Below are 22,039 nucleotides of genomic sequence, written 5' to 3'. Positions count from 1 at the left end.
TCTCCCTGGGTTTTATTTTTTTCCTTTATAAACTAAGGACAAGGGCTCCATTCTTAGGGTTATTGTGAGGAAAAGAGGAATGAACACACTAAAAGTGCTTGTAAGAGACTGGCACAAAATGAGCACTAAAAATATATTTGATATTACTTTTAAATGAGTATTGTAAACTTTAATACCATGTGGATTGCATGTAAAAAAATTTAGACTCACAAAGTATAATGTAAAAGCAAACAAATTTATAAAATGCTGACATACTCCAACCTGATCATTTAAAATAATGCTGTCCTGAGAAAACCAAGTTATTGGTGTCAAGTGGCTATGTAAGCCCCATGTCAAAGGGGCCTAGCTGGTCCAGGAAGTGGCAGGGATGGCGGGCCCTCCTCCAGCCATGAGAACCAATCATAGGCCCTCTTATATAAAAGCCAGAAGACATGAAAGTTAATTTTAGAAATGATATCTAGCTGGAATTTTTGATTGACTTGCTTCTTCTGGGGAGATGTTTACACTCCTGAAGCTACTGATTCAGTTTTCATCTTCCTTTATTTCTTGCTTCTGTGCTGAAATAGAGCCTAAGGTTCATTCCCATAAAATGGGTCCTTCAGGTTTTTGTTTGTTTTTTAGCATAAGAAGGTTCTGCAATATTTATGCAGAAAATTACACTTGGCTGTGATTCTTGGCTGACGCCAGGCTGACTCAGATGCTTTTTCCTCCCTCTGGCTGATAGCTGCCAGCACAGGCTGTCATTCAATCAGTAGCATTTGTGACATGCCTGCAGTGTGCAGAGCACCAAAGAGAACAACAATAACAACAAAACAGGACTGAAGTTTTGCTTTTAAGGCACCTATAATACATTGGGCCAATAAGGACAAGCTCACTGGAAATATACATAATGCATAATACATGCCACAGAAGCATGCAATCATGTACTAGCAGGACCAGCCTGGGCCAGATTGCCCAATAGGCTTATCTCCAAGATCTCTTAGGTCCCTCCCACCCCCCGTTTTTAAAAATTTTCCTCCCTCATTTCTAGGTGCTGCCTCACACAACCAGCAAATATTTGTTAAATGTCACCTGTATGCAACACCCTGGAATAAGGAACAGATACCACCCTCCATAACTTCTTACCCAACCAGTATTTTTTGGGGTATTGCCCCCATCCCAGAACCCACCCCCACCTCACTCCTACCCCAGTTGTTTCCCCCAGCTTCAGGGTCCTATCTCTCTCCTTAGGGTCCTTTTCTCAGCTAACTGTAAAGAAATACTATTAATTTTTTTAAGTCACACTAAAGCATGACTGAGTTGTAATTTAATATTTCATCTCTTTTAGCCCAAAGGAATGACTCTGTAATGATAAATGGTAGAAGAAAGGGGAACTGGATAAGGAGAGATGTATTTTGAAATAAAAATTTATGAGGTTTTTTTTGTTGTTGTTGTTGTTTTGTTTTGTTTTGTTTTTTTATACAGCTCTTTTTAGATTTGGAATTGCAAGGCCAACAGCACCGGTGTTATTTCTTTCTAGGTCTTCAAGTGAGACAGAGGAGCTAACAGTATATTCCCCCTGGCCTTAAAATACAAACAGGTAGGATTCCCAAAGGAACAGTTATCTGAAACTAGAAGAATAATATAATTTTCCTCTTTGGTAACGGCTTTTTAGAATATAGAACATTATATTTTAAACAGTGCTTTGATCAGTAGCATCATGACTATTGTCTATGCATAGATAAGGCACAACTTAGGACAAAAATAAACAAATACAAACTCTCTCATTAAGGAACAACCTATTCATTATTGCTTCGGTGACCCAAATTCAGTCCCTGAGTGTGCCTTGAATTAACTCACCCAGTACTGAAGGTCTGACTCCTATGGACTCTCTCAGGTTCTCAGAGATTGTGCATTGTTGCTTAAGACCAGACCTTTTCTTTGATCCTTATCATAGCCTGTTTACCACTTACCAGCTAAAATGTTCTGTTTGTTCTTGTAAGATTCCTGCTTTTAGTCTTTGGGTCTATATTTAGAGGTGTGAATAGAAAAAAAATAAAATTATATGCCAACAGCCTTATGCCACGGAAACAATTGTTTCTGTTTTAGAAAAAGTTCCCCCTCCCCATCTCACCTATTTCTCTATTTAAGTCTTTAGAATGTTTTATCTAACCTTTTTTCAACTCCAACTCATCATATTAAAAATGAGTGAGAATTTTCAAACTTGGTTTACTAGAAAACAATTTTAAAGGTGAGTAAGGTTTCAAAACTTAAATAATATATTTTGTATCTTTTAAGTCTTAGACAATTTATTATGCCTACTTTAAAATGAGGTTTGTAATTATAACTAAATCCTTTTTTGGATGACTAAGGGACATGCCAGGTTGTATTAACATGACAATTCCTTACAGAGAAATGTTGTATTTCTTCGGCATAAGACCTGGGTTCCAGAAATTCAGATCTGGTTTTAGCAAGTCTCCAAAGTAACTGCTGGTGTCAGGGACTGCTTGTGCCCTTTGTCCTTCAAAAGTATCCTTATCTGCAGACAGGAATTTAGCAACTTCTCTGCTCTCAAAATCAACTTTCCTGCCCCATCAGAGCCAACTGCAGAGGGTCAAGCCAACTCCCACTCCTAATCAACACTCGCTCCCCTTGAAAACCGCTGCCCTATTGCTGGTGACGCCATTTTTGGTCTGAGCTCCCCTGTTGCAGCTGGCCAAATAAAACCTTTTAAACTCATGGCCTCTTCCCCTGTCCTTTCTCCTCTCACTCTTTCGAACCTGAACCTAAACCTAACATTTGGTGCCAAAACCCAGGAGACTGAGAAGGAGCAGCTAAGGAGCTGGTGCCTGCCTTCCTTTGCCTGACCCTTGCATCAACACCGATGAAACTTACTGGGTAAGGAGCTTGCCTCTTTCAATAGCACTCTCTTTCCATTCCATGCAGTTTACCTGTCTCAGGACACCTCCATCTGACAATCCCAGCACTGGGTGAGAGTTGCTGCCAGGTCCTGGACCCTTGTGAACTGAGGAAGGTGGGACGCCTCCTTCCTCTTCCTCCCACACCCCTGTCTGGCTTAAGGACCTCTTGGGTGGGACGCCCCCAGTGAGTCTCTTTTGGCCAGGAGAGGATCTCCTACTCTCTGACTCCCTATCAATCATATGGAGTGATCTGTCTAAGCCTCCGTGAAACACTCTCCTTGGATGTCCCCTCAGAAACTTAAAAGACATTAACAAAGAACTCAGGCTTAAGCAAATAATCTTCTGTAATACAGCTTGGGCACAGTACAAATCCTGACTGACCTTCACAATTAGTGTTGCCATCTGGGCAAATGAAGTGAGGTTCCATATGTACAGGCCTTTTTTTTGAGCTGCACAGTCTCCCCTCTCTCTGTCAATTCTACTCTACTCGTCAAATTCTGCTCTTACATTTGCCCATGCCTAAGCCCCCAACCTCTTCTCCAATTGCTCACTTCCCGACCCTCGAGACCCCTTCAGATCCTATTAAGGATTCCCTCCTCTCCACTCCCCCACCTCCATACACAGCCCCAGTATACCAGGAACAGGCAGCAGCTGCCCCTCAATCTGAGGAAGATCTCTCTCCCTCCCCTGACTCACCATCAGAAGACCTTTCCACTCCTTCCCATAGAACCTGGAGGAGACCACAACGTGTCCTTCTCCGAGAAGTACCCGGAGCTGGGGGTGGGGGATGGGAGGTGGGGAGGGGGTGAACTGTTCAGGTTCGTGTATCTTTCTCTGTCTGATCTCTCCCAGATGGAACAGCGTCTCCAATCTTATTCTTCTGATCCCACCCACTTTCTCAAAGAATTCCAATATTTAACTATTTCCTATGACCTTACCTGGTGAGACCTTTATGTCATTCTTTCCACCTGCATGTCCACTGAGGAGAGGGAATGTGTTTGGACGGCTGCCCAGAAGCATGCTGACATGCTCAACAGACAAAACCCAAACCATAGTCCTGTAGGGGCCACTGCTGTCCCCTGGGGAGAACCTTATTGGGAATGCCAAGAGGGAAGTCCCAGCTGTCTAGCCTGTGACCATATGGTAACATGCCTAATTGCTGGAATGCAGAATGCATCTCTGAAGGCAGTTAAGAATGATAAGCTAAAAGAGCTCTACCAGGAATCTAATGAGAATCCTGCTGCCTTCCTCACTAGGTTGCAAGAGGCTCTCCAGCTTTTCACTAACCTCAATCCCAACTCCCTTGAAGGCACTCTGATACTTCATATGCATTTTATTTCCCAGTCAGCTCCCAACATACACTGCAAACTCCAAAAATTAGAGGCAGGCCCTCAAACCAGTCAGACTGAATTAGTGAATTTGGCCTCCAAGGTCTTCAACAATCGAGACAAGGAACATGCCCAGTCATGAACTCAGACTTTCCAATTGCTGGCTTCTGCTCTAAAAGAGTCCTGTAAATCTAACCTGTCAAGAGGTAAAAGTCAAACCCCTCCGGGGAAATGCTTCAAATGTAGCAAGCCTGTACATTGGGCTAAGTGATGCCCAAATCCTTGACCTCCCACAATGCCCCGCCCGCTGTGTAAGCAGTTGGGACATTGGAAATGCAACTGTCCCTGGGCCCTTCAAGGCAAAGGGACATTGGTTACCCAATCAGACCAAGCCTCAGGCTTCGACCTCCCTGAACTCCTGGACTCACCACAGAGGACTGAAGATGCCCAAGGACTATACGGGTCCCCATGTCTGTCTCAAGGATGGAACCTCAGGTAATTCTTTTCGTAGCAGGTAAGCCAATATCTTTTCTCATCAATACAAAGGCCACTTACTCTGCTCTTCCTGAATACATCAGGCCACTTACCAGTTCCTAAATCTTGACTGTGGAAGTTGACAGCATAGTCTCCCAACCATCAACTACTCGCCTTCTTCCACACTCCTTAGAAGAACATGTTTTTGCCCACTCATTTCTAGTCCTTCCTCACTGTCTGATGCCAATACTTGGATGAGACATTCTAGCTGAGCTTAAAGCCCAGATACTCCTTCCCTCTTCTCAGAGCTTGCATGGAATTTTTCTCCTCTTACCCTGTCAGATCTAACTGTAGTAAAAGAAAGAAATATGGCATAATTCAACAGAAGGAGGCATGAACTTTGAAGTGTGGGATATCATGTGTCTAAATACCTAAAGATGAGAATTAATGAGTCATGTACTGAGAATAGAAAACTAGTTTTTTTTACTTTATCTGGGAGCATGGTAGAAGATGAAGATTTGGGAAAAGAAAAACAAATTACTAAGAGATCTTGAAGTTATAGCTGCAAAGTAAAGTTTGCAGAAGTGATTGAGACATATAAATGTTTCTCTATCTTGTTAGCTAAGCCTGCATTTCTTAAACCTTCTAAACCATTTCTCTCTACGAATATCGGAAAATTTTTTTGATTTAAGTTCTGAATAAATGATCTGTTTATACTGCTAGCTTTCTAAGTATGATACAGTGTTAGGCAACCCATAGCTTCATTTATCAGAAATCAATGCTACATATTCAATACAGCAAACAAATGTCAATATTAAGGAGCCTCAATGCTTAAAAGTGTTAGGTATTTGCATATTGGAAAATAAATTATTATGGCTTCTGAGAATATGATAGACTAGGTACCCTGACTGACCTTCTTGATAAAAATTAAACTATAGAATAAACTCTATATTTAAAATTGTTTTAATGCATTAAAGTTCTGGAAAGTTACTAAGGAATGTTCATCGATCAAAAATGAAGTGAAGGCAGGAACTCTGAGTGGTAAGTAGAGGCTGAATCAACATTCACCTTGAAGGCATCTGAAGCTTCCATTTTTATGCCTTTGAGAGTGGCCAGGGTCAGGTGAGAGCGATGACAAAGCCCAACCTGCCCAAGCTGGGGAATATAATTGGAAACAAGATTCAGGTATCATTTGTTTATAAAAAACTCATCTGAAACTAAAGGATACAGAAAAATTCAAAGTAACAGGATACAAAAAGACTTATCAAGCAGATACCAATCAAGAAAAACTAGTGGCATTATTATATAAACATATGAGGAAACTGTACTTTGCCATGAGAAGTATTACTAGATATGAGAGATTAACATTTGGTACTAACAAGTACAGGATATAAAGGTAAAAGGAAAGTGAATTAACACCCCCTTTCATATAAATAACCTGGTACTATGTATTAAACTATTAGGTGATATAAAATACACATTTGCTTCCGCCCCACAAACCCAAGTCTTTCATAATCTTCTTCGCCTTTTTCTCTTATGACTTGAAGACATGATTTTAATGAGATTAAGATTTCAGGAAGCAAACAATATGATACATGATTGATGTAAAGTCTGTAAATATAAAAGTTGTAAACCGTTATATGTTTAAATAAAATATAGTGGCACATGGTGAAGTGGAAGAAAGCAGGTCCATAATGAATATAAGTAAAGGAAGGTTGCAGAGTAAAAATGTGGCCACTTTAAACAAACTTGTGTTTGGTAGATATTATGTTCAAGTGGAAAACTAGCTCCTATGACTACATGAAAGTCCCTCTTGTGGTTTCCCCAACTCCAAAACCAAAACAAAATAACCCCCACCCCCATCCCCACCAGGAACTTCCCTCAGAAAACCAAGGTTCCTTTGTAGGAGTAGTTCCTGGCCAGGCTTGCTTCTCTGGAACCTCAAATAGACCCAATGACACTGCAAGGAATGGAATACAGAAGTGTGTACATGAGATAGGACATATTCCGGTCAGAGAGGTAACTTGGGCTCTAGAGGGCTGAAGTGCCTATTCTCCCCACACAAAGCCTGAAAAGGGAGCAGGTCATTGGTTCTGGGCCCCCACCCTGATCTAGAAGGTTTCTCACTCTGAGAAGCCTGTAGAGACCACATAATTCTCCCCAGGGGCTCTGTGGGGAATCAGGGAGGCACAGAGAAGTTGTGTCTGCTCACTCATCATCTGTTCATGATGATGTATATAATTTTCTACAACTTCTTTGTTCATTTGGGGGAAAAAAATGTAAAACTAACTTTAGCCAAGTCTTAGTTGGTGTTGGGGGTCTGGCTTCAACCATGAAACTTTTGAAATACCACATTAGTAAGTATAATACGTTTCCTTTTAAAAAACTATTTTTTAAAATATTATTGGTACATTAATTCTCATTAAATAACAAAATCACTTCTTCCTGTACTCAGTCCTTAAGAATCTGAGAAATTACAAATGTACTTAAATAAGGAACTAAAAAGAAGAGAATTAACAACAGAAATGTATGGTAGTTAAGGTACCATAACAAAGGAAAGAACTTTGATTATTTATGGAAATGTTGATGACACAGTGCCACAGAAAGTCATACACATTTTATTGTTCATTTACATATTAGCTTGATTGGGGGAAAAACAGTATTCTTTTTCTCTTGCAGTTTCCTTAACAAAAGTATGACTAATTCTAGAGGGATATCACTATGATGTTATACAGACCTTGATAGAACCCTGACCAGATCAAATCTAGAGTCAAAGATGCTTCAGATATTCCAAGAAATAATTTAAAAACAAAGTTAACAAAACATGTACTGGTTTGTACCCATGGTGCATCCAAACTGTATTCTCTCTCTGACTGAGAAAGGTCTAAAAACCTTCATGATATCACTCCAAAAGGGATTGGATAAGAATCCCCCAACATGCCTCCTGCCCCGAGAGCCCAGTTTCCCTTAATAATCCAGATAAGGGAATCATTTGTGTATTGATTCATATCTTTCTAGAACTTATTTATACTTACATATTGATTCATATGTGGGATCATGAATTTATTAAATGTATTACTATATTTAGAGGGGTGGTTTCTTTATATCAAATACCTTATTTAAACAATTAAGAGAAGCATTAAGAAAAGCATTTCAGAGATCAAGAGTTTCCCTTAAAATATGAAGACATGCTAAAACTGGCTACAAAATATGATACTACATTTAAACATTTACACTTAAACAACAATTTAACCCAAATATATACAATATAATCTAATTCTGCAACTTCCAAAAGATTTATTAAAAATGCAACAATGTACAGATTTAAATGGTGTGGTATCATCTTTCTCTCTTATACCTCTGTGACTACAGATTTTACTTCATTTGAAGATGATCTCAAAGTTTATCCTTGAGGCTTTTCATGAATGTGAGGCTCAAGCCAAGAGGCTCTCCTAGCCTCCTGGTAAACCCTGACATCTCTTTTCTAATAATCTGAGAGTTGGTGACAAAGTCTCTGTTTTTCTGATATTTACTTTATATTTGATTCAGATTTTCCATAAGTGGTAATAATTAAATTATTAAGGCTGAGTAGCAGCAGGGGGAGAATGAGAAGATGGCAGGAGGTAAAACTGGTTGGACAAACTCCAGGATACTAAGCAAGGTTAAAAAGGAGCAAAGGAGCAAAAGAGTGGCGGCATAATGTGAGGCCATGTAGATGGTTTCTGTTGTGGCTGAACTATTACAGCTACATCTGTATGTCTACAGCTATATCTCCACATATATCCATTACTCAAAAAGTTTTCTTTTAAATAGGCTACTGAACTGGCCTCACCCCACTGCCAGGATCATACATCAGTTCACTAAAGCCCATAGTTTAGAGCAGGCAGCTGAGCTGGCTTCCTTTTTCTTTTCTTTTCATTTCTTTTATTATTATTATTATTTTTATCCTCCCCTGAAGACATTTTTTCGCTGCTTTTTAGAGAGAGGGGAAGGGAAAGAGAAAGAAACATCAATCTGAGAAAGAAACATTGATTGGTTGCCTCTCCTACACACCCAGACTGGGGATTAAATCCACAATCTAGTTATGTGCCCTGAACGGGAATCCAACCCACAACCTTTCAGATGCAGGACGATGCTCCAACCGATTCAGTCACACTGGCCAGAGCTGGCTGGTTTCCTGAGCCTTCTTACCGATTAGACAAAATATCTGGAATTCTGACTTGATCTTTGCCAATTTCATGCAAATATAACCTGCATCTGATGAGCTCTTTCTGTTCACCATTTAAGTCCTAACCAATAGCCAGGTCCTCAGAGTGGGAAGATTCTTGTCCAGCCACTTAATATTTTTGGATATGGTTTCCAGAACAATTTGAAAAACATTCAGATGGGATCCTTGGGCTTTAAGAGATTCAAAGAACAGTTTCACCTGAAAAATAAGCAAGAAAAGAATTACTGACATGGTTCGAAAAACACTGTCTCTTTCAAAGGGTTTCAAAACAGCTTGCAAACTATCCAAACACAGGTGCACACGTTTCTCTGCCAACCTCTAAAAGGTTATTTTCTTCTTCTCTTCTTTTTTGCATAATTATTACTTCACTTTATCTTCAAAGAATAAATAAAGTAAGACAGGAATCATAAATCCTCATCTTACAAGTGAGCAAACTATGGGTAAAGAAACTGTGATTAGGCCAAGTCATAGAATTAGTAGTGAGCCAGATTTAAGTTCGAGAATTCTGAATTTGCTTCAAGTGTCAATAAGTTCCAGATTTATCGTGGAAAGAAGATGTAAAACACTAGAATGCTTAAAAAAAAAGAAAAAGACAAGTAGAATTACCAATAATAGTCTTTTAAAAAGCCTTTAAGAATTCTTTCAAACTTTAATATAATCATTCGTGATGATAGAATATGAACAAAATTACACAAAAGGGCTCATCTCACAAGGGCAAGCTTCATTTTGAATGCTATATATTTTAAAAGGTTCTAGTACTTTGCCTTGCATCTACTTGCTATGTGACATTGGACAAATAACTTATTTGAGAACTTCAAACCAGACTGCACCTAAATTTACTTTCAATTCCAGCACTTCACTTGAACATTTATTTTTAAATTGTTAGCAACAGAGAGTCACAAACCTCTTGCAACTCATCCTTGGAAGAAAAATGAGATGTTGTGCCAGAGATGATCATTCTAATGGCAAATGAACCCACGTCAAATCTGAAAATAAAAAGAAATTTAAGCAATAGAAACATTGATTTTATGTTTATTAAGTCATAAGTTTTTAAAATATATAATGTTAATAACTATATGATAAGCTCGTGTATTATAACTGATAGTATTAATTACCATAAGAATATCTGATATTCATCCAATAAAATCCCAAAGCTATGAAATTGATCTACTTTACGCATAAAAGTAAATGTAGGTAAGCTATTTTAGGTACTCGTCATCGTCGGCAGCCGTCCGTCTCGAGAGACGATGGTGTAGCTTCTTAAGAGTCTATCTGCACCGCCGAGAATGGCTGTGCAGTCCGACTCGGGAGTGACACGGTATCTGTCTCCTCCCGTGTTGAATCGACATCTTGCGATGACGCTGGAGTGTCCTCTCCAGTGAAGCTGAAGCTACAGAGCCTGGGCAGGGTGATATGGAGGGTCTGCTGTTGCCCATGCAGCAGACCCCCCCTCTCTTCGCAGCTGAAGGGTCCAAGGGAAAGACGGAGTCAATACAGCTTGGCTTCAGGTGCGCCGCAGGAGTTGCCGGTGTTGACTACAACGTCAAACCGCCTTAGGGACTCCGGCTCCGGATTTTCTGTCAGGGTTTACTCCCTTAGCCTTTCCCCTGAAGAGGTATGCCGCAAGGCAGCGGAGGTTTTTTGGAGTCAGAGTTTTCCTTCTCTGATGTGCCCTGACTGGAAGATCGAACCAGCGACACTTAGCTCGCAGGCCGACGCTCAATCCACTGAGCCAAACCAGCCAGGGGCTGGTACTATGACTACGTTATTCAGCAATGTTTACATTTAAATTTATGTTTATGTTTAAAGCATCACTCTCTACTTTTTTTTATTATGCACCCCATCGGTAAAGGTTTTTTGACCAATAACTTCCCAAATTACCTCTTTTTATTTATTAATTATACACATATGTTATAGGTTAAAAAATCTAAAGAGTATAATAGATAATACGTGTGGTAATATTTTCTTCTTGCACTCTAATGTATTATCTTACACACTTTCCCATCCTATCTGGGCACCATTGTGTTTAAACATTGTATTTATCAGGGCCATGTTACTTGGCTGAGCTCTCACTGGCAGCCACAGGCTGCATCCTTCACCCCAGTGTCAAAAGGATTCATACTGAAAAGCAGAGCACAGATACAGCTAGAAAATGGTTCTACGTCTAGGCTCCGCACATGGTCAGGCAGCAGGAAAACTTCCAATTACGAAGGAAATCTACAACATTGTAGAAAAAGTCAGATCATTTCAGGAGGGAACTGAGAGTCATGCACGCAATCAAAACCAATGGTTCCAGTAAGGTTTCTAAGAAAACATATTTTTTAAAAGCAGTTTCTAACTGGTTTCATATGTCAACCTCTTGAAGGTCTGGGAGAGGAGACGAAAGTGTGCTTTTTGCTTACACAGAGCTGTCTGTGAGGACTCTGAGTCCTTTATGGCTAATAAAGGAGAAGTAAGAGGAAATGGGGGTAACTAACCGCAAAGATGCTAACCGGCACTAAGATAAACAGAAAATTACACAGCTCTCTCATTCAGGATATTTTTCATACAGTATTCCATAAGTGACATTTTTGGATTTGGTTGAGGAAATGGCTGAATGCTTTAGCAGAGGTATGTTGTAAGAGAAAGCAATGCCACTCTGTACATTCCAATGAAATCTAATCATTACTGTTTTTTTCATTTCCTCCTGGGGATATTTTAGGCCCAGGAGCATACTGAAGTGAGCTCTGGTTCTCCCAAAAGTTGAAACCCCAGAACAGACTCAGAACCAATCCAGTTTTGAAGGAGAGCTCCCACAACACTTCTTAGCAGATCTCTTTCAGCCACTCTACGTTCCCTGCCGTGCCACCTCTACTGGGAGTAGGGATTAGCTCTCATCACAATTCCTTTAGTGTCCCTCAGAACAAAAAGCAAGCCAAATATGTTTGATGCACTCACTATACATGACTTCACCGAAATCCTCTGGGCTGGTGAGAGTGCCAGGGGGAGTTGGGGGGGATGGGGTAGATGACTGGATTGAACTCAAGTAGTACAGTACTTGTTCCCAGCAATTCTTTGCCTGAGATGAGTAAGAGAAATCTGTTCCCCATTCCCTTCTGTTCATTTCTCTCCCTTATACCTGGACAGAGTAATTTACACTAGTTAGTTTTAAAACCAAGAGACTTCATCGAACCATTTGGGTGAAATGGTATGTCTCAATTGTACGCTACAGGGGACACTTGATTACAGCTGGTTTTAGGTAACTGAGATAGTTGGGTGGAAGAACACACAATGGAGATAAGTGAATACCAACTTTTTAAGGAGATGGGTCCAATTTTCTCTTACAAAATTCCAGGCTAATTGCTGCCCCTTTGGATTTCTAGCAATTGCATGAAGAAGAGCTGCCAAGTCCTGTGTCTTAATAATCTTTCCTTCCATTCCTAGTTCGATTAATCTGAAGAAATAAAAACCATATGATTTTTCATGGTATGTGTTATGTAATGAAAATTAACTCAATTACCAGTATATTAAAAGAATAGGAGAGAAAGAAGCATGATAAAATATAATTTACAAAAAACAGTAATGAATTCTCTACAGGCTAACTTTTAAAATCTTCTAGTTAAACTGCTACATTTTTCTAGAAGTAATTTTATTCACTTATTATTTCAAAGAACTGATAAGATCTTATACAGTATCTTCTATACAAGAATGTACTTTTGCAATAATTTTCCTTTAATGTTCTAAAAGTAAAACTTAGCTATTTGTCTAGTATCAATCACATGATTAATAACTAAGGAATATTCATTTTTGCTATTTACATTTTGACAATGGTTTTTTAAAATTAAAGCAATTCAAATACTGATCCAATTATATGCCTTTGAAATTGGTGACTAAAATTTTAGTGACTTCACTGAATTAAAATTAGTCTACTTTTAACCAGTTAGTTAAATTAATGCACTTACTTCATTAACTTTTCCTGCTGTTTGCTGGTTGTCAATGCATACAAAATTTTGTTTTTTTCAGCACCTGACATTGACAGTTCATATTTCTCTAAAAGGTAATTCCATCCTGCTGTTGTCTGAGCACCCACAGAATAGACAATCTTCAAAACATCTGTTGGGATGCTGTGATATTAAGCATAGAAGCAAAGAAAAAATTTTCATGAAAAAAAACCCTATTTTTTTCTTATTATGCTTTAAATTGCTATAACAGAATCACCCCTGACTTATTTCCAGTATCTGGCATATAAAGCCTTTTTCTGCCAAAATTTCATAAAATTATTTTATGCAATTTTACTTTGCAAATTATTTGTATTTTTCCTACTGATGATAAAGTATTAGCAAGGAGAATAATCATAAAAAATTAACCTGCACAGAGATAAATATAGGAAGTATATAGAATCAATAAATAAAAGAGATGCCTTCTGAAATATAAAAGCACTGGTTTATACATAATTCTGTCATTAAGTAACCTGTATTGCTGCTATATACTTTTTTAAAGATGATTACCTGCTGCTTTAAAGTCACACTAAGAGTATATTCTAACAGGCCTAGCTTAAGGTCATCTGACTCTGTAGATCTAGGGAATTGTAATTTAGCACAATTGGTTACCATTCAATCATTTTATAATTCTATAAAAGTGGTAAGATGCAATAATATTTTCTGTACACCTAAAGAAAACACTACAATTTTTGGGTTTTATATTTAACTAGCTTTGACTCTAATTCGGTCTAGGATTTTTAATCTCAAATATGGTTACATGAATAATAACTGATATTCATATTGATGGCTTGCAAAAACCACACACAGAAAAGTGGGGATGGGGCAGGAACTTGAATTTATCATGCAGCAACCATATGGTAGGGATTGCATTAATCTCTGTCTGTTTTATGTAAATGTCAAAGCTACCCAGTGAGATAGTTATCCTGATTTTTAATAAGTAGAAATAAATCTCAGAAAGGTAAGTAACTTACTCTGAGGTGACATAACTAGTCATTTTGGAGACAGGATTTAAACCTGTGATTCTGATTCTTGTGCTATTTCCACTATACACACTATAAGTACTTAAATATCCTAAGTAATACAATAATTACATTGTTTTGGTTTTAGTGTATTTTATAAAAATTGGTACTGAATACATAAGTTCGTTGCAGGTAGGACACGTGGCTGCTTCGTTCACTATTTTATCTTTAGCTCTTACATTAGTGCCTGGCACATAGGTGACATGCAAAAAATTACATTTTGAGTTCATAAGTGAATAAAGTAATCAATCAATCTATGTAAGGAAATTCTTCATTAGGATTAATACTAATGGTGTTGAAGTTTAGAAAAACACAATAATATTTAATTATGTATTTTTTATTACAAGCATTAAAGAGCTTTACTGAGAATATTTTCACAGACATAGCATTCTATTCAACATGTTGAACCATCATATCTATTGTACATGAATTACTGCAGGTAAGGTCATCCCTCTCGTGGCTAGCATAAACAAAGGATAGTATTCCATTAAGTTATGGGGCAGCAGGATGTTTATATGTTAGCATTACTTATAACAACCCAATGAAAAGGAAGAAGAAAATAGACCTAAAGACTTTTTTTTCCCCTAAAACTGATTTTAGGCTTAAAGAGCAGAAAGAGCATCCAAAAGAAAGAAAGAAAAAAAGGAAACTGGAATTGCTTTTGTTTAAAGGAAGAATTCAAGAAGAAATTTCAAAAGATCACTGAGATTTAGTTATGTGGGAAAAAGAGTTATGATAGCATATTATAGCAATTTTACACAGGAAAAATTGACACCATTTCATTACACGGAACTAAAGTTGTGAATGTTTTTCTTCTATTTTAAAAAATAAATCTTCCTTGATTCACATACAGATTTGATTTCTCAAGACATCCAACTCTAGAGTCAGAGCTTTAACAATAACATAAAATCATGTGTTGGACAGAAATAAAGGCTTATATTGAAATGATCATGGGGTCTGTTAGTGTCTATGGGTTGCAGCCACTAAACTGAATAGCAGCATAATTCATTTGTTCACTGGGCATCTTTCTGATTATATTAACCATGGAATCAATTTTGCTACCACATACTTTTTTTAAATGGCTCAAATCATCAGTTTCCCATCAAAATTGGAAGTTGGGGCCAAGGCTTGGCCTGTGGTATTGGTTAATGAGGAAGTAAGTACATTTTTTAAAAAGGCACCACCTCCCCTTTTCTCGCAAGTTTCATCAGATGATCACTGATGTTTTAACTACGTGTACATTGATTTTTATCTTTAAAGGGCATCACTTTTGGAGGTAGGTACCCTTCTGCTTCCACCCCCTGGCTATCTTTCTGTTACCATGCCAATGTTTATTTAGTTAGCTCTCTCCTGTAGGGACTTAAACCTCACTTCCTACAAAATCTATTGAGCACTTACTATGTGAGAGCATGAAATACAGGTACATAATTCCCAGTGAGGTTTTTTTTTTTTTTTTCCTATCCTTACTAAAAGGTTTTAGCTCTATTGTCGTGCATGATCAAAGACTTGGATATTAAAGTGAAAGGAACAAAGAATAGGACAGAAGTCTAGACATACTTTAATTTTCCACTGGATTCTGTCCACTTAGAGAAGAGTTCAGCTGCCTTCTGGATGCAAGGAGCATAGTTCAGGTCACAGGCCAGCTTCAGGAGGGCTGAGCGGAGCATCCTGTCTGAGACCGAGCCCTCGTCACTCCAGCTTTGCCTGTCAATCACTGGCTTAAAATACTGGAGAAGGTAATGCTGCAGAAAGCACAGGATGGTTTACAAAGAGGCTAAATTTAGTTCTTAAGACAGCTCTGACCCCTTTAAAGGCTCAACTTCAAACTATCTGCATAAACCATTCCCAAAACACAGAACTACTTATCTTTATATTTCTCTTCTCTTTTTTCTGGCCCCAGCCCACCATGCCTAAGAAACAGAGTTAGTGTCTTCATTAAAGACATGATTTAGTTTCCTACCTGAGAGGGGACTATCAATTGACATATGATAGAATCACCTTAGAAGGAACGTTTTGCTCATGATCCTGGTACGGCTCTTAGGATGGTGACGACAAGGAAAAGGGGGCATCCACCCATTAGGTACTGCATAGTTAACTGCACTGTCAGCCAGTTTCCTCAGATTCTCAAAAATTTACCTCCAAGACTCCACACAAAACAGACCAAGTCTCACTGATCCTCCAGACACTGTGTATATACTTAATGAATTTCCTGAACATAGCACAAACCTTGAGGTTTTCAGTGACATCTGAAATATTCCTTCTGTCCATCATGTGGTAAAACAATTCTAAGTATCCCAGACCTTTGAGAAGTGCAAGGCTGCTTGTTTCATGCTGGAGATAGCGAGTCAGGTCGAGGGCTTTGTCTATGGTCAACCTTCCTGCACTGAAGTATAAAACAAATGTTGGTGGTTTGTTCATACCTTACAGTTTTTAATATTCTTAATATTCATATTAACTATGATACAGGGAACAATAACAGGAGAAGTTCATTATAGCCAGACCATTTGTTTTTAATCCTAGCTGGGCTACTCACTAGCCGTGTGATCTTGGAAAAATTACCTAACCTCTCTGGGCCTCAGTTGCCTCCCTATACATGGGGAGAATAGTAGTATTGTCTTTTATTTTAAGGATTAAATAAGTTGCTATATGTAAAGCACTTAGAAAAGTGATTATAGCATATAGTAGAGCTTTATAAATGAGATAAATATTAGCTGACATTAGTATTTAGTACCAAATAACATCAAAGCATTCATATATTATGTCATTGTAACTGTTTAACTTGTGGCTTTGAATTGTTCCTCCAAGTGAATTTGGAACTTTGAGGACAGGTGTCAGAACTTTTCTTTTTTTGATAGTCCTCCCAGAGCCTAACAGAGAAGCCATAATTATTGTAAGTGGTACAAAACAAATATTTCCATCTTATATTGATAATCTATTTAGACTATAAAGTTAGAGACCTTCTCTATATTTTCCTTTAAATGAGAAAAACAAACAACAAAACTATTATTCTGAATACTAAAGTGGTAGGGTCTTTTCCGTGGAGGAAATATATCATTGGAATGTCACTTTTGTATAGTGGTTCTCACATATGTTTCTGAGAGGAAATGTGTCCTCACAGGGTCTATAGGCCATTTTGCCAGCCTCAGACTCCCAGGCTGCTATGAAAAATATTCATAGTTACAATACCCTCCATATTTACTACTAGCACTTTGAAATATATCCTTCTGGGTTTTTGTTTTTTTTCTTCTTCACGTTTAACTTAGTTTTTTTCCCTACGTAGTTGAAAGTATAACAATATGAAAATGTACATTATTTTAAAGGCACTTTTTCAAGTTCACATTATTTAAAATGCATTTTTCTATGCTGTCACCTCCTCCTCCTATTCAACACATGACCTTTTGAACAAAATATATTAGATAATACTGTTAATGCTAACAGCTGACATTTATTGGGCAGGTATAGTACTTGGTGTTTTAATAGTTTGATATAGTAACAGATTCTAGAACAAAGGATGTGTTATTGAATTTTTTATTAGCATAATGCTCTACTTCCATGGGGCCTTAAAAATTTTTAATTCTAATCTAAAAAGAGGGAACTGGAACTAGAGAGAAATGAGATTAAAAAGAACCAACTTCTGTTGTGACTTTACTCTTCTCAGTCACGATGGCATACTGCTTTAAACAGACTAATGGGAAATTTTCCAAAAATTTCATCTTAAGACAGAGGGCTGAACCATATGGTCTACTGTGTTTTATAAAACACAAATCCACAAAATGTCACTATTCCTTTTCACATGTGTAAGTATGGGAATATGTAATGCAGTTGAAACCCATGAGCATCAGCAACAGAAAGAAACTGGGTATTATATTCTATGGTCACAATTTTAAAAAGAATGTGTAATTTTATGTAATTACTTGATATTAATCTTGTTTTTCTTTTTGACCCAGACTAATTTATTTCTTACTAAAACAAATGCTGACATTATTTAAAAACTTTATATATGCCTACTTGAAACATTTTTAATCTTAACATTCATTTAAAAGGGATTGTTTTTCTTTTTATACAGTAATTGTTTAATAAAAAGTCAGCTCTTCACCATCTGCACAAAATGTTATCTGAATGTTTGTTTACCTTAAAGATTAAACACATATATAAGCATAACTTCAGTCCAACAGGAAAAAATCTGTATCTACTTATTTGTATATAGTTTCAGCTAAATAGTACCTCTGTGCACTAAAACCATATTCCTATGGAAACAATTTAGGGCTTCTTTTTAAGGTGTGGGACTAAAAGAAACAAATAGTTTTTCTGTAAGGAAATTAAAGTTGTCATTTTAACTCCACTCAATTCAGATGAGATCCAAGTCTTGAATTATATTTTAAAAGTATGAAAATAAATATCCATTCCTGAGTCAAATTTTGTCTCCAAACTAAATGTGATCACTGATTACTTCCTTTAACTCTGAAATAGATATTTCATAGGGCAGGGAAGGAAGAGATATATATTATATTATTAAGGGACTCTAGCAAGCAAAATTACTTAAACTGACAGTGAGAGTTTTCAATAGTTTCCTTATACAATTACTTTTACTATAAAAGTAATACAAACAAATTATAAAAGAATTGGAAATTAAAGAAGAAGGGAAAAATACTCATAGTTTCACTACCCTCCATATTTGAAATATATCCTTCTGTTTTTATTTTTTCATGTTGAGCTTAATTTTTTTTTATGTAGTTGAAAGTATAACAATATGAAAATGTACATTATTTTAAAGGCATTTTTTCAAGCTCACATTATTTAAAATGCATTTTTTCTACACTGTCACCTCCTCCTCCTATTCAACACATGATCTTTTAAACTTATATATTAGATAATACTAATAATGCTAACAGTTGACATTTATTGGGCAGGTATAGTACTTGGTGTTTTATCTGCCTTATCTTATGCAATCTTCAAAACACCCCTGTAGGATATTTACTATTTAAAACTGGAGTTTTAAAGACTAGCAAAATTTTAAAGACTAGAAAATTTAGGCTTTAAACAGTTAAATAATTTGCCCCAGGGTAAACAATAAATGAAAAGGTAGTACTTGAACTCATCTGTTTTAAACCAAAATTTTTACTCTTTATTTTTAATTTTATTTTTTTAATTTATTTTTATTGTTTTTCTATTAGAGTTGTCCCACTTTTCCCCCCATTGTTCCTCTACCCACCCAGCCCACCCCTTCTAACACAGTCAAGCTACACCCCATTGTCCATGTCCATGGGTTATTTATACTAATTCCTTTACCAAACCCTTCCCCTACTTACCCTCCTTCTCTCCGTCCCCACTCCCCACTGATAACTGTTACTCTGTTCCTTGTTCAATTTTGTTCCAAAATTTTACCCTTAATTAACGTCATTAACCTATCCATTTAGTAAAGAAAAGATGATTGTTTTTCCACGAATGCATCAATAACTGTACTGTCTCTTCTGCTAAATTTAGGCTACCCATACATTTATTTATAGGCTACAAACAGCAAAAAAGACTTTGCAACTAATGGAAAGATTGGTTTTCATTTGCCAAATTGTTACTATTTTTTATCCTTTCTAGTCTTAAATTTTAATCTACTTTCTCTGCCGTCTGTGAGTTTCTCCTTTGAGCAGACAAACATCTTTTGACTAACAATAGATAGCATACTAGTCTATTATGCATCCACTCAAATGTAGGATGGTCCTTTTTCTAATCCTAGTGTACAATGTGCTGTGATCCTGTGATGTTCCTGAGACCTATGGGGCTGAGGCTTAAACAACTCAACCCTCTTCCATTTCTAGCTTGGGAGTTCAGTTGTACTGAAGAAAAGCTTTGTCTCAGAAATGTCCTGTTAGTTATTTTCACTCAAGCTGAACCAAGGAAGCATCGGAAAGGAAATATGTCACACTGAATAAAATGAGTGCATTACAGTAATTCTCAGAATAGGAAAAGCTTACAATGCACAGTACTTCACAATACCCCCCTCCAAACTGGCCATCTTATAACCTGATTTATTCTATATATAATTCTATTGATGATAAATGGGAAAGAAAATATCTTTTCTTTCCAGAAAAGTCTAAAAAGGAATAAACATAAGCAGCCAATTCTTCCTTCATTTTCCTTCCAATTTCATAATGGTTTCTCCAATGTGATCAAAATAATAAATGGATTATATACTAGACTAAGAGTTCATTTAAAATGTAAAGGTTAAGACTATTTTTACTTTTTGTTCAGCAGATTACAAAGGTATTTGGTGAATGCGCAAGCTACTAGCATAAATATTTTTAAAATCTGGGGTTAAAAGCTACCATGCCTAGAGGTTCCACCCTAAGTGAATGAATCAAGCCATTCATGTATACTGTCTGGGATTTGGCACATGGAAGAGTGCAGGCCTGGCTTCCGGGAGATCGTCCAACTGCACCCTCCTCTATGGTTTCCCTGTGCAAATGAAAGCCCAAAGTTCCCAGATCTTCTCATTTTTAAAGAGATGGCAGAAGTCAGGATTTTTATATCAAATTCTTCACATTTTAAAATGTTCAATTAAATTTTTAAACATTCTGTGGGTCAAAATACCATATCAGTGGGCAGGCTTTGGCCATGTGGCCAGTATTTGGCCTCTGTTCAGATCCACATTGTATGAATGATCGAGTACTGAATGTTTGATTTTGAAGTCTGGCATATCTGGTTATGGATCAGTTACTTACTATGAAATAAGATGATATTTTACATTACCTCACTAGTTGAAATGCATCATGAAGCAGACTTATTCTGTCCTTAGGTCTGAGAACTGTGTGGTTCTGATTCAGCTGTGTAATGAGTTGGTCCCATCCATGCCCCTCATAGTGGACAACGTAGTAGCCATTTGAGTTCACATTGAATTTCACCCAACTGGTATTTTCAGGTAAATCCAGAGTATCTAAGAGGAGGAAATTGGCATAGGCATTTCATTATCAACATACATACCAGAAATATCTCCAAAACTGATAGTTTTTATATAATTATTAATAAATCAATGAGCAGGCAGATTCAAAAGAGTCAAGATGATGTTGATTTTCATAGCCCACTGGGTGGTTTCTTTTGGGAATAATGGTCTTATTAAATTAATTAATTCATTCATTCATATGAAAAAGACTGCTAAATTTGTTCTCAAAAATACTGAATGCAGATCTAAGAGGCATGCAAGATCACAGAGAGCTAGATGATGAGTGTGACTGGAATTTGGCTTGATTTATTAGTGGCTTTATCTCAAGGTTTGGTTACTAGTCATCGAAATATATATGCGTAAATAGATGATTCATTTGTCCAGTCCTTATTTTGGGTGAAATAATGACCCCCGTTTGAATATAGTGCTATGATGGAAATCCTCTAAAATTTCAGGGAATCATGTAAGGGGAAATTAAAATATTAAGTGTTTTTAATATAACAGATATTAGGTGGAAAATAACATTATCATATTCTCTTAATAACTCTGTGAGGTCTAGTCCTCATTCAAATAAGATGAGAAAATTGAAGCCTAAGAAGAGTTAAAATTTTTTTCTTGCCCTAGCCCATGTGGATCAGTTAGTTGGAGTGTTGTCCTCTAGCCAAAAGATTGTAGGTTTAATTCCCAGTCCCAGAGCATACAATCCCGGGTCTGGGCGCTTATGGGAGGCAACCAATCGATCTTTCTTTCTCTCTCTCTCCCTTTCTCTCTTTCTAAAAGCAATGAAAAAAATGTCCTTTATTTAATAAAATAAAATAAATTTAAAAATAATTTTCTAAAGGCCATGTACCTAATAGATGACAATGATGATATGAATTCACAGACAATAAATTCCTAAGTATGCTTTTTTACACTATACATTTTTGCCTTGTGGCTTAACAGCTAGATTAGTAGATATCAAAGACATAAGAGAGCATTCTACCTTTCCTTGATATAAATAAACCTATCTCTGAATACTAAAAGCACAAGAGAACCACACACTGAATGAAAGTTTTATTTCCTAGCTTAAATGTTCTTTTAGTAATAACATATGGATAAATGAGAACTACCCCAAATTTAAATTATTTATTAGTAGTATCTTTCCTCCAAATAGTTCATAATATATTTAATTTCAGA

The 22,039-nt window shown here is 37.0% G+C and overlaps 1 protein-coding gene across 1 annotated transcript in view; it reads right to left on the bottom strand.

Moving 5' to 3' along the window:
• Nucleotides 1–8,605: 8,605 nt before the first annotated feature.
• ERAP2 (endoplasmic reticulum aminopeptidase 2) overlaps nt 8,606–22,039 on the bottom strand; it is a 40,412-nt gene continuing 26,978 nt past the window's right edge. Inside the window, exons 13-19 of the mRNA XM_090276517.1 lie at nt 20,674–20,857; nt 16,156–16,312; nt 15,487–15,671; nt 12,872–13,033; nt 12,223–12,363; nt 9,835–9,916; nt 8,606–9,128 (exon numbers count right to left, since the gene is read on the bottom strand). Coding sequence (XP_090132643.1) covers nt 8,985–9,128; nt 9,835–9,916; nt 12,223–12,363; nt 12,872–13,033; nt 15,487–15,671; nt 16,156–16,312; nt 20,674–20,857 — 1,055 coding nt within the window. The 3' untranslated portion in view covers nt 8,606–8,984. The remainder of the gene's footprint in view (nt 9,129–9,834; nt 9,917–12,222; nt 12,364–12,871; nt 13,034–15,486; nt 15,672–16,155; nt 16,313–20,673; nt 20,858–22,039) is intronic.

The sequence above is a fragment of the Furipterus horrens genome, unplaced genomic scaffold (genome assembly GCF_987537825.1).
Source record: "Furipterus horrens unplaced genomic scaffold, mFurHor1.1.pri manual_scaffold_5, whole genome shotgun sequence".
In the NCBI taxonomy this organism is placed as follows: Eukaryota; Metazoa; Chordata; class Mammalia; order Chiroptera; family Furipteridae; genus Furipterus; species Furipterus horrens.
This window is presented reverse-complemented; position numbering and strand designations above follow the sequence as displayed.